The following is a 13,828-nucleotide window of genomic DNA, read 5'->3' as shown; positions in this document are numbered from 1 at the left end:
TCTAGTATTACCCTATGGCGGATATGGTGTTCGCGATGTTCTTTTGTCCTTGGGGGCCATTTATGCACGGAGGCTGACACTCTTGCTTCCATTTGGGCGGAGATTATCTTCACTCTCAGGAGTCAGTGGGAGCGGTGTACAGGCACCTCTTTGGCAGCTTGTGGGAGACTTTTATGCTTCATGAGGACATGGGACTGCTCATTATTTTTTCATTTGACCCCTTTTGGGATGTCGTGGCATTTTAGACCACCTCCATGGCTTTTTAGCCACATTGTTGAGGCTAGGGATAGAGTACTTTCTCTCCCACCTGTTGTATGATTCGTTTTGAATGGAATATATCACTTATGCACTTCAAGTCGATATGATGAATCGATGAATCAATGAATCATCTAGGCAAAGTCCGATGATTGCGATGGCCCTTGAATTGTGTTTCTTCCAAAGCTTGCTTATTTGAGGCTCCATTGATGCCTCAAGCACTTCATTACCTTCGATGGCATCCCAAACATTTTCCTTCATGAGAAGAAGTTGAACTTTTGTTTGCCATGTTGGGAAACCGTCCCCCTTGAATTTGTCCACAAGGAGAGAGGTGGTAAAAATCGAACCCATGAAGCTGACAACTAGGGGAGATAGCGGGATAATGAGAGTGATGGACGGAATGGAGCTGTAGAAGAGGAAGAGCAGATGGCAGGCACAATGAAACTGTAGAAAAGGAGATGGCGGACAGAAGCAGGAGAGTGTGGGCAGCAGCATTACGTGGGCAGACAGGCGAGCAGAAGAGCAGCAGGATGCTGAGCTGTTTGCGGGTAGAGAGGCAAGCAGAAGAACAGCATGATGGCGGGCTATTTGCACGCAGAGAGGCGAGTAGAAGTGGGCCGAATAGCGAGCATAATAGCGGGCTGTTTGCTGCTTGCTGCAGGCTGAATGGCGAGCTGAATGCCACGAGCTGAAGCACGAGCTGACGTGACGATCTCTTGTTGGTGAAGCTCTCCAATGGTGAGGCTCAGGGTGGAAGAGAGATTGAGCTCAAGATGGAATTGGAGAAGGCATTCCTCCAAGGGGAATGAGGGAGAGAGGCTTCAATGTCCTCAATCTCTTACCTCAACCTCTTGAAAGATAGCCTAGCTCTGTTACCATATGAAGATGCAAGACATGGAATGGAAAATGAAAGCAAGACTAAACAACCATAATGGAAATGAAAGAAAGAAATAAATGTACAACCAAAGTGAAGTATTTACATCATCAAGAAAGGCTTGAGGCTTGAGTGATTTGAATGAGAAAGTACAATGCCTTTATAGGATAGGTGCACACACACTCTAGGTGTCAAATGTATATGGGATAAGTCCCATAGTGACACGTGGCACTCTAGGATATAAAGTAGTATAGTACTACTCTAGAACTCCATCGAAACACACTAAAAGTCACTCATATTGACTCCATTTCCTAACAGAGCTGATCCCTTTTGCCCTCGGTCCTTTAGTGTCAATAAGTCTATTCAGAATTGCCTTTAAGAGTGCAAGCAAGGCAGATCATTTGGATTGGGATTGCAGGACTTGTGGGCAGATTTGTTTCCTCCAACTTGTTCATCAATAGGGGCTTTGCGGTCTAGCTTTCTTTGACTAGGCCTCAAATCTTTTATGAGATTATTTTTTGCTCAGGATTCACATCATTTGGGAGAGATTGTTTGACTTGACACCATTTTTCTCCTTCTCAGTATTGAACTACCCGGAATTGGTGGACACAACCTAGGAGATTATTATAAGCAGCACTGCTTGGCACATTTGAAGATACAGATGTATAGAATCTATTGATGGCACAAAGGTCCACCTTGCTCATACCTTGGGACAGACAATGTACATAGTACATACCTTGATGGTCATTTACTCGAGAATGCATTGGCTAGGAGGAGGTTGTTTCTGCGTAGATATCTGAGTGATATCTTATGACTTATTTTTCATGCTGAGCTATTTATGTCTAGAGTTCTTTGCCCTTGGCTCCTTTCATACTTAATAGGAGTCTACCTCACTTAAAAAAAGAAATGGTAAATGAGACATAATGTAGAAATGAACAGCAGCAGAATACTATGTTGCAAGTAAATCCCATGATAAACATCAAAGATGTTTCTAGAAACGGTAGAAGACTGTAAAACAGAATAGAAGACCATTATAACACAGTATAGAAAAGAACAAAATTGCTTCCCCATACAAGATACAAGGCATTTTTAACGCCGGAAAAAAGCTCATGTGAATGTAGTAGTATATACTTTCTTCTGATGAAGGAATGTCAGTCGGTATTGTTTTATCGGAACAAAAAGAAAAGGAACCCCTCTGCAATTATTTATTATTTTTTGGGGGGGAAGGTATGTTAGGATTTATTAATTTTGCATTTTTTACATGACAGTAAGCCAAAACGACATGATCACTCTTTGTTCTATTAAAAGAAGTCAGAGATCAGAATCAATTTTGAGGCAAACATGATCACATTTTTGAAAGCTTACTTAATTTGGGGTTCTGCTTTCAACGAGGCTTTTATGCTCTTCACTGCTACCTTTGTTCCACGCCATATTACTGTGTGAATCTCTCCAAACGAGCCCTGCTAGTAACATAGATTTGTTTTACAAATTTGTGAAAAACAATGCACAAATCTTAGTCTCAATACTGTAAATATAATATCTCCCCAAAGTCAATACACGTGATGAAAGAGCCAACCAAATAAAGTCCCATCCATGTGTAAATGACAGATCAAAACCACTATTTGAGATTGAGTACAGCTCAATATCAAATAGTGGTTTTGATCTCCCCACATATTACAGATAATATAAACTTATTACCACCAGCCTCTGGCCACTTGTGCAAGGAGAACTGCCTATTGATCACTTCCTACGCAGGACCAGTCAAGGAGCAGAATGCCCAAGACAACTTAAGTAAGTTGAAGTGTGGACAATACAATCAAAGGGAAATTCACAAAATCTCCACACAATGACAAGAGAAGCAACAAGTAAAAGGACACAATACATCGAGAGACGCTACATCAAGCAAAGATGAACACACCAATTAAGAGACAGGTGCGAGGCAGAACCACATGATCATGGCTAGGCAAGAGAGACTCTAAAAGTAATCTCTATCACAATACTTCCAAAGGAGGTGGGGGCTCTTCCTTCCCCTTTTGGGCTTCGACATTTACCATCAGACAAGTTTGGCTGACCCAATTGGGTGGTAGAGCAATTAAGTTCACTGGGAATAATAAAAATAGATCTCTTAGGAGTAAGAGATGTCCTCCAAGTGGCCACTGCACATGTGTGCACATCCCTGCGAGTCAATGACGATGTTGATGAAGCACTAGGCATAGATGCCCCAAAATATATGTTGGTGAAGTCCATGGGGTAGCTACATGGAGCGGGCATGGCATGACTCTCAAAATAGAAGATGGAGAGTCACCAAAAAGTCGATGTAGAGGCTGGAGGTGCCACAAGGACTAGTAGAGTCACTCAATATGTAAGCCTAGCACCACGGGCAATCAGAGAAGCCGGGAAGTAACCGTACCTCACATCAAGATAATTTTTCTTTATCTTCTTGCTGCAAATTAGTGTAGAGCCTACACACCGTTATAGAAGGCGGATGAGGTGTGCAATGTGGCAGCTCGAATGGCGAGAAGATAGAGCTTCGTAAGCAACAGGAGAAGCGTGAGCAGCAGCGTGGGCAGCTAGAACCAGCGTGTGGAGCTAGATGACGGGCAGAGAGGATAGCTACGTGGGCAACAAGAGAACCTACGTGGGCAGCCATAGCTTAGCTTCTTGGGCACCAATTGGAGCAGCAAAAGATGGAGGTGGAGATGAAGATAGTGACAATAGGCTGGAAACTATCATCCCGTGAACTCAAGAACAAAATCCGCGTGGAGGCATAATTTTCGTCACTTTTTGCAAGAGCTATATCTTTTCATAGAAAACTCGGATTGCAATGATGTAAAAACGAAAATTGTAGTAGTCAAGGTCCTCTACAACTTTCCTGAAGACAAAAAGTCGTGATTCTGCTTCCAGATCTAGATAGAAGCGTCACATCATCCGCAGGTCACAAAGAGAGCAACAGAAACAGCACCACTCCAGGACGTCTTTGTAGCTGAAGGAAGGAGAAGAGCTCACCAAGGAAAGGGAAGAGAGGTGGCAGAAGCTCAAGTTGGAGAAGACAACGTTGGAGGAGAATCCCAATGTTGATTAAGCCTTCAATGGACAGGAGTAGGGAAGGGGATCTCCTCCAAGAGAAGAGAGGGCAGCTTCTCTTTCCGGCCACCCTCTACCTCATGGAGAAGCAAGGAGGAAGGAAGGCTCTGATACGATATGAAGAGACATGGAAGCTAGCTAGGAATGGAATGGAAATATGGAAAGCATAATGAAAGTCAGAATGGAAAGGAAAGAAAGTACAAGTGCAAGGCAATAACCAAAATACTCACAATGTATTGATAGCTTGATGTTGACTGTTGTAATAGACAATAGACAAGTACAACACTATATAGTGTGACACTAGACTCTAGAAAGTCACAATGTCTATGGGATATCTCCCAATATGACACGTGGCACGTCTAGGACTCACTAGACTATAAAACACCACCTAGACCACCTAGAACACACATTTTTGACTCACTTTGGCTTCATATTCCAACAGTTCCTGGAGCGGGTGAGGGATGGAAGTGATTAGGAGGGAGTCTAGAAGGCTGAGAGGAAGGCAGGATGAAGGGAGGAAGCCTAGGCAGGGAGGGAGGGAGGGAACATGATGGGGAACCAGCTGCAGCCTGTTTAAGGGCCTTTCCTTCATCTCAAATTTTTTGCGTTCCATATTGATTTCTTAGAAAATCCTTACATCTCTGGGATCTCGTGCCCTTCATGTTCCCATGTCTTTAATGCCAACAATATGTCAGTTTCTGATATTTCTTCTTCATGTGCGAGGGTTTTGTCTAGAGACCATCCCCCTACATTCCATACTTTGATCTTGAGGGTCTCAAGCCCCTATGCATTTGCATTCTCCTGTTTTCCCCCTTAAGCTTTGTGCTTTTCTGTAATAATTTCCTTTCCATTTTTTATGTATCATGTTTCCCCTCTTTTTTGGTGTTCCTAACCATTCGGCTCCTTGAGCTTGCAGGAGTATTGACTCCTCATGAGGTCCTCATCGATCCATATAGAGTGCCCTTTTAGGTGATGTCTCTATGAGTGAGCAACTTAAGCTGGGATTTTACATTCTGGAACTTCAGAATCAGGTGTCTTGTTCTGTCCCCTTGCGTTTGTAGACGTCCTGCTACTTTATTGCTGATATGCGCATTGTCTTTTGAAAGATATCTGTGAGGGCCTTTCCTATATCTTCCTCGTCTTCTTTGATCCCTACTATTCTGAGGTTCAGAGACTGGTCCTATTTCTCTTTTTGTTCCCTCACTGTTTTTTGTTGTTGCATCCAGGTCATCAATGGTGTTTATGATGTCCTAGCTTTTGGGCATTATGCTGTCCTGCAACTTTGCTATCTCCCATTGATTTGGTTATGCTTGCATTTTTTGTTCTATGGGTTGACTATAGCATAATCTCCACTTTACTTTCCACCTCCAGTAATCTCTGAGAGAGCCCTTGTGTCTTTGCTTGTAGTTGCTCGATCACATTGGCCAGCTAGGCGTTTTCATGTTGCATCTTGAACATTGCCTTCTGGATTTGTAGAAGTGAGGGCGGGGAGTCAAATTTCCCTTCAGCCCTTGATAGGGTTAAACATTCTGCTGGTCCTGAGGCCCCCAGAGAGAGAGATGGGCCACTGAGCCCCAGGTCACTTTGCGCACACAGGAGCTTGGCTCTGCCTTTCGGGGCCTTAGGTCTTTTGTGAGAGACATGACTCTGCATGGGTTCTTTTGATTTTCTGACACATAATGGAGCCTTCTCTGCCACTGTGAAAGGCAAAGGTCGTTCCTCCACCTAAGGTGAGTCCTCTATTAGAGGTGACAAAAAGGAGGAGGACGGCAAGAAGAAATTTCAGGGAGAATGCTTCTACTACAAGAAGAAGGGCCATGTGATTGCAAATTACCAGGTCAAGAAAGCAGATGAAAGAATGGTACCCTGAAGAAGACAAATAAGGGGAAAGAGACAGCTAACACAACGGAAGTAGAGTTGGATCTATTTCTAGCCATTGAGGAAGAGTGTTCCTCAGTTCAAGAAGCTTCAACCACTCATTCATGGGTATTGGATAGTAGTGCCTGCCGTCACATGACCTGCAAGAGATGTTAAGAAACTATCTGGTAATACTATTATGTTCCTTTCTTGAATCTATGTTAGTTGAAAGCATTATAGAGATTAAAAATTGTATAGTATTAACTATGCTACCAAAGTTTGGATTTGGGTGCTTTTTACAAATCTATTGGACCAAAGTAATACAATATCTATGCTTTCAGATCATACATTGTACATTTCTTTTGGGACATGGGGGGAGGCACTAGTAGTATTCTCTCCTTCCAATGAGGATATAGAGAAAGGCACTAGTGGCATTCTCCATAACCTTATATGTAAAATGAAAAATTTTACAATGCAGATAAATCGTTAGATTTTTGAAGAAAAAAATTTCTTGGCTTGGGTGAAATAATCAATATAGACTATAGTGACTTGGCACAATGAACCAATCATGTGTGGATATGCTTTTTTTGTTTATAATTGAGGTCCATTGCCAAAGGATTGGAATCAATAAAACCTGCGAGGAGCTACAATTTTGAGACCGAAATTGACTAAAAGTTTCATATGTTTTTTAAGAGATTCATGACGAAACAAGGGAAGAGCACAAGTGAATCCAAAATCATGTGTATTGAAATGAAGGGAGAACCTCCCTTATATAAAGTGGAGAGGAAGGTGTCCTAGATCATAGGCACCTCCCCTACATCAATGGCAATCAGCCCCTACATCATAGGAACTACCTAAATCAAAGGAACCTCCCATGTGGGGGGGGCCTTGTACTTACAACATCACTTAGCTCATGGTCTGACACCTCATAGCACTAGGTGTGCTTCTACTACACACACATCGACTCTTCTAGATGCACACATGCACCTTAGAGCAAGCCCTTGATCACATTTATCCCAGCATATCCCCCCTCAAGAGTTTGCCTCTTGCTATGTGAAGGATACATCTAGTCACATAGTTTCTCATGCCATCTCATGATGGTCAAGAATAAATCTATGGCTAGGATCTCATGCTAGCAAAGATGCCCAAGGGTCAAGGTTTACAAAAATGGGATAGACCAAACACATATCACATAGCCTACATCATATGGTGACCTCTTTGGACAATGTTCCCTTTTCCCCCTTCAGGCCCGTGCATGCCTCTGTGATTTCTTCTTGGGGGAATACTACATGCAATTCATTCGTAAAAACTCTTCACATCACCTTCATCAACCTTTTCGTCTGTAACAGGAGTGCCAAGCTGTCAAGAGCTAACAAGACTTGAGCCTTTTCCAATATTTTATTTCCCTTCCCCCCTCGTTCACAATGGGCTCACCACATTTACTATTTGCTATAATTATGATTGGTTTCTGTACATTAATGAACCCAAAATGTTTCCTTGACAGCATATAAAAGACTAATTATTACCTGCTCCCTCATTTCATCCTTGTCTATCATCCATTCTTGTGGATCAAGTTCACAGTCTTCAATAGGGGAGCTTGGATCTACCTGTAAATGTACACATTCCATCAAACATCTACTTCATTCCAAATATATTAAAACTCAAACGGGCCAACAAAATTAGTGAAATGAGCACATCTGTTATGGTCTGATCCTTCAAGAGGAGGACATGGAGATTCACTTTTAAAGATGTTCATACATACTACTCCTACAATCAGGTAAAACTACTTTCTGTAATTTTTCAATAAAGAACCAAATCTTTAAGCCCTTTGCATTCCATGACTTGTCAAAATAAACTCACATCAGTTTAAAAGTACATACCCCAAGAAATCCATTGTGTGCCTCCAATAGACGGCAGATTGGCCTATGCCCATACTTGGTAGCATCTGACAAAGGCTGCCAAAAAAGAATAAGAGCTGGGAAAGAAAATACTAATATTTGAAGTGAAAATTGCCAATATATTCTCTATTTATGGATGTATCTTTTTTCTTAATTCAAATGAAAGACTTCTACTAGGTATGAAAGAGCCCCTCACGGGATTAAAAAATGCAGCACAATAAATTCGGCCTAGATGGGTCAAAGTAAACTCCTAATCATAGCAATGAAGCAGCCATGGTTGAGGCTGGAAGTGCCATCTGAATCTAGTAAGTGATTCAGAGAAAAAAGGAGAGCCCTCCATTCCCTGAGAAACATTGCCCTCCTAGAGGAGGCTACATGCAAAGACCCCTACATCCTCACCCATATGGTCATCAAGGTATGTACTGTGTTTGTCCAAATAGTGGCCAATGTGTGAGCGGGACGAACCTGGGAGCTGTCCAAGGTCTTTGTGCATCTAGACCTCCATATATGCCATGCTATGCTCGCCAGAGTCTCCCAAGATGTATCAACTGATCCATGTGCAGGTCTATAAGGAAGTATTGGAACATCATCCAAGGAGCATGCCTCAATTACCTGTCGCGTCGAACCTGGAAAGCCCAAGAGAGGTCATGTCTCTCCTATAGAACTTGAGGCCCAGAAAGGGATATCCAAGCTATTGAATCTCGAGGTAAAGTGGCATCTTTCTAAATGATTCTCCCTGCACTTCCTCTAAGGTGGCTTACTGGTTGAAATTTTGTTCATCTGGAAGTCTTTTGAAATCTTTCCAGAAATCCATGAGAAAGCATGACCTCTCTCCCATCTAGGCCACTGCATATACGAAGAAGAACCCAAGGGCCTACCATGGTGATCAAGTATGTTGTCATTCTACATGACAAGCTACCTATCAATCTCTTCCTGAGAGGTTGGGGAGACTCTCTCAAGAGAGTACTCTTGAAGCTGACCCAGGCTTTCAAGATGGCAGCCATAAGAGGGGAGGAGGGGGTCTTAAGACGGGCTGAAGTAAATATCCACCGGGTACTATCCATCCAATCTCCACTTATGTAAGGAGAACAAGGCTGCATGTAACAAATGAAAAAGTCATTCCAATGTTCTTGTTGGAATATGGAAAAAGAACTAGAACGAGAAACTGGAAATGGAAATGAAATGACAAGACTAAAAGACAAGAAATACCTTGAGAAGAGTGTAGACAAGACACAAGCTAGACTGATTGATTAGAATGATGTGACCCATTGAATATATGGGCCAAAGTACAAGACATAAAGCAAGAGTGCTTATGGGATAATTGTAGAAGTGCCACATGGCACACACTCAAGACATAAAGACTAGACTTAGACTTAGACTTAGACTTAGACAAATGTAGACTAGGAAATAGTACACTTAGTGTGCACTTATCTCCAACACCCTCCTTAAGTGGACACTAGGAGTAAGACAGAAAGACAAGACTAGAAGACAGACATAAAGACTGATAGACTGAGAGACAAGATAGAAAACATGACAGACAAAAGATCCTGAGACACCCCTCCTCAAGTGATATCCTCATATGGGTCCACAAGGGTAGGGACAAGATGGATCTAAAACACAGTCAGATTGATAGACAAATAGACAGATAGACAAGACTAGATAGACAGAAGACTGACTGTAGTCAAACAGAAAGACCAAGACACTAGAACCCCTTGACCTACATCATCGGTGGTCAAGGTGGTAGACAAGAAATAGAAGTAATCAGAAAGCCCACTTCTCATCATATGAGGAAGGAACAGCAGGATCTGCTGATGGAGATGTTGCAGCAATATGGGCTGAGGTAGATGCAGGGGCTGATGTAGAGGGTTTTGAGTAGCAGTCCCTCTCCCGGTGATTATCACGGCCACAAATGGTGCATGGATGAGCCTTGAAACAGTCCTTCTCCACATGATTAGTTTTGCCACAATGGGTGCAAGGCTTTCTTACCTTAGAACTTCCTTTCTTTGCTAAAAATGCAGTGTCAGTTACCTTTCGTTGTTGAGCTCTTTCTTCCTCTTGGAGAGCATTGATGATACCCTCAAGAGAAGGATTATTATGATACTTGAAGGTAGTGACAAGAGTATCATAGGAGTCAGGTAAGCTTTTGAGAAGCACAGCAATAGCAATATCTTCGGAGATGGGAGACTTAACTGACACAAGCTGAACCATAAGACTGCGAAGATAATTAACATGAGAGGCTATAGTAGCTCCTTCCTGCATATGTAGATCAAAGAATGAGATCATAAGTGCAATTTTAGAGTTTTTAGATCAGGCTCCAAAAAGAGTATCCAGAGTGATCCATGCTTGAGGAGCAGACTGTATGTCGGAGATGTGATGAATGTAATCATCTCCAAGACCGAGCAAGATGATAGCATAGGCTTTGTCGTTTTTGGCATTGGGAACATAAGTGACAACTTGCTCAATGTCGGACTCTTCGGGAGCAGCACGGTGAACAATGTCCCAAAGACCTTCTTTCATAAGATGGCACTTAATTTTGATTTGCCAAGTATGAAAGTTGGACCCATTGAATTTGTCGATAGAGATGAGAGAATGAGAGGAAGATGCCATGTGGGAAGGTCTTACCTCTTGCTAAGATGCAAGGGCAGTGTCTATTCCCTTACAATATTGCAAAAATAAATGAAAGGAGAGATGCAAGAAGCCGGTTCTCTCACCACTTTGTCAAGGCCATAGCATATGACAGCCCATCGAAGCAGGAGGAACCAGCAAAAAAAGGAACTGCTGAGCAAACTGATGCTGAGCAAACTGAAAGAGGCAATGCACAGTACCTTAATCCCAAGGCAGAGGCAGAGGCGCAAAAAGGAGCGCGGTCCAGGAGGTGCAGGCAGCGCGAGCTCCAAGGCAGTCACGAACAGATGGCGCAGATCGCGAACAGCAGCTGGAGAGGTGCGGATTCCGTACAGTCGTACGGACTGTACGGACAGTCTTAACTGTACTTCGAAATGTTCGTTTGTTGATGCAGGTGCAGGAGCGACAGCAGGAGCGGGAGCTACAGCAGCGCCAGATCTGCGCAGATCTGACATGCAGATCTGGCAGAGAGTGGAACTGCGCAGCAGATCTGGCAGCGCAATGGCGTGCAGATCTGGCGCGCAGATCTGGAAGAGAGATGGCGGGCAGATCTACAGCGGCAGCAGGAACGGCAGCAGCGTGGAGAAGACGGGCAGAAGATGAAGATGGCGACAAGCTGAGCGGGGGAGAAATCTGAGAAGAGGCAGCTATGGCTACAGCAGACTGAGGGGAGAGAAGAGGGATCAATCTAGCTCTGATACCATGTTGGAATATGGAAAAAGAACTAGAACGAGAAACTGGAAATGGAAATGAAATGACAAGACTAAAAGACAAGAAATACCTTGAGAAGAGTGTAGACAAGACACAAGCTAGACTGATTGATTAGAATGATGTGACCCATTGAATATATGGGCCAAAGTACAAGACATAAAGCAAGAGTGCTTATGGGATAATTGTAGAAGTGCCACATGGCACACACTCAAGACATAAAGACTAGACTTAGACTTAGACTTAGACTTAGACAAATGTAGACTAGGAAATAGTACACTTAGTGTGCACTTATCTCCAACAGTTCTTGCCCTGGCATAAGACCCTTGACCACCATCTTGCATAAAAGAGCCCTGCATTGTAGGTCTGGGTCTTTAATATTAAGTTCTCCTTCCCGAGTGGAAAGAATGAGGGTTTCCCAAGCCACCCTGGCTTTGGTGTCTGCCAAACCATGCAAACCCCATTTCTTATCAGTCTTATGAGTTGAGTAATGCAGTCCCTAGAATGACACCAACAAGAGCATACGAACCAAGCCGTGGCCAATAGTACTTGGTTAACCACCACCACCCTGGAAGCGAGGTCATGTTTATCTGAACAAAAAAGTAGTTTCCTCTTGATAGTCTCCAACACAGGGGCAAACTGTTGTGAGGGAGAGATGCCCAAACCAACCTGGCAGCCCAAATATCAGGTAGAAACACCCCTTTGGATCAAGTGAATCCAAAACCAGTCCCCCAGTCTGGAGAATCTCGGTCGCTAAGCCATAAACCATTGGATTTATTCCAATTAATATTTGCACCTGCTGCCAAACAGAACAGATCCAAGGATTCCCTGAATGAGGTGAGATTTTGTGTATTGCCGTCTAAAAAAAAAGCAGTATCCTCAGCCAACTCACTGTCCAGAAGTTCCTCATTCTGTCTCAAAGGTAGTCTCAACCCAACAATATCTACCTGAGCTTGCAAAAATAAACGCATCGCTTCAGCCACAAATAAGTAGAGAAAAGGAGCAAGAGGGCATCCTTGATGGACTAATCTGGAAATCTGAAACCTCTTTCCCTTTACACCTCTACTAAGAACCTAGCTATGGGCTAATTTGTATAGGGAGGAGACCTCCCTAATTTGTATAGGAAGGAGACTCCCCTAATCCATACATTTGAGAATCCAAACCGTAGGAGGGTACCCTCCAAAAAACCCCAATCTGCTCTGTCATAAGCTTTTTCAAAATCCAGAAGTAGAATGTTAAGCCTTTGGCCATTGTGCGTAGCCCACTGAGAAGCTTCCAAAAAAGAGAAAAAGTTATCAAATATACTTCTGCCATGCACAAAACCTATTTGCATATCATAAATAAGATCTAGAGAAAGGGCTACAAACACAAACTGATAGATTTGGCCAAAATCTTATAACAAGTTCCCAAAAGAGTGATGGGCCTCCATCGGGAGATAAAATTCTTGCAACCTTCCTTTGGGATGAGGTGAATGAGACCCCCTGTTAACGAATTAGGCATAATACCAGAGTCCCATATGCTCTGCAAGGCCGAGGTCAAGTGATCCCTAATCATATCCCAAAAATTAATAAAGAATGAAGGTGACAATCCATCTGAACCTAGGCATTTGCCCTTGTGCAAGGCCAAAAGTGCAGTCCTGAATTCCTGATTGGTAAATGGAGCATCAATCATAGCTGTTACGTAAGGTTCCACTCATATTGGCATCATCTCTGGCTGGTGTGTCAGGATCTGCTAATAAGAGGGAGGCATAAAAATCTGTAGCAATATGTAAAATGGCATCAGAATTCGTCTGCAAAACACCATTCGAGTCTACAAGTTGAGACATACTTTCTCTACCATGCTTAGGCCCAACCGTAGAGAAAACAGCATTCAAGTCTATAATATGTAAAATGGCATCAGGATCTGTCTGAAAAACACCATTGTCTACAAGTTGAGACATACTTTCTCTACCATGCTTAGGCCCAACCGTAGAGAAAAAATCATTGTTGAATCTCCCTCCCATCTGTATCCAAAAGGATTCACGTGCCTGAAAGGCATACTCTGCTCTCTGATCAAGCAAAATCTACTAATGAGCCCTCGTTGTAGCAAGGTGCTCATGAATGCAAGAATCAGTAGGCCGTTTTTGCCCTTCTCTCTGCAAGGCTGCAAGTTGTTGTCTGAGGCCTTTCTCCCGTTTGATAATGTTTGCTCTTCCGGTGCTAGTGGTAGTGTGATAAAAATCGCTAATACAAGAGAGATATGTTACCATATGACATATGACAAGGAGATGCTACCCCACCCTGTATGTGAGACACTCGAATCTTCAAGACATCCTTTGTAAGACCCTCCTATGTATATAAGGCATCTAAGATAGATAAAACTATCAGAAAGTAATCTGAAGTGGGTACGTCCGGTACAATGCAAATCGAACCTCCTCTGTCCAAGGGCAAATCATCCACGTAGAATCTGTCTATCCTCGCACGAATGGGCATAAGTAATCTCTTGTTTTTCTTTTCAAAAAATAGACTTCCATTAGGTATGAATAAAA

At 42.9% G+C, this 13,828-nt stretch overlaps 1 protein-coding gene across 4 annotated transcripts in view; it reads right to left on the bottom strand.

The window, feature by feature from the left end:
• LOC147886393 (serine/threonine-protein kinase VIK-like) overlaps nucleotides 1–13,828 on the bottom strand; it is a 265,479-nt gene that overhangs the window by 202,326 nt on the left and 49,325 nt on the right. For 3 of the 4 annotated variants that reach the window (XM_087395887.1, XM_087395889.1, XM_087395890.1), the window contains exons 6-8: nucleotides 7,951–8,025; nucleotides 7,597–7,677; nucleotides 2,495–2,589 (exon numbers count right to left, since the gene is read on the bottom strand). In XM_087395887.1, coding sequence (XP_087252013.1) covers nucleotides 2,495–2,589; nucleotides 7,597–7,677; nucleotides 7,951–8,025 — 251 coding nt within the window. The remainder of the gene's footprint in view (nucleotides 1–2,494; nucleotides 2,590–7,596; nucleotides 7,678–7,950; nucleotides 8,026–13,828) is intronic. The other variant, XM_087395888.1, reaches the window with a different exon arrangement.

This window comes from Dipteris shenzhenensis, chromosome 24 (genome assembly GCF_047967505.1).
Source record: "Dipteris shenzhenensis isolate YYH24624 ecotype China chromosome 24, Dip_SZ_1.0, whole genome shotgun sequence".
NCBI classification, from domain to species: domain Eukaryota; kingdom Viridiplantae; phylum Streptophyta; class Polypodiopsida; order Gleicheniales; family Dipteridaceae; genus Dipteris; species Dipteris shenzhenensis.
This window is presented reverse-complemented; position numbering and strand designations above follow the sequence as displayed.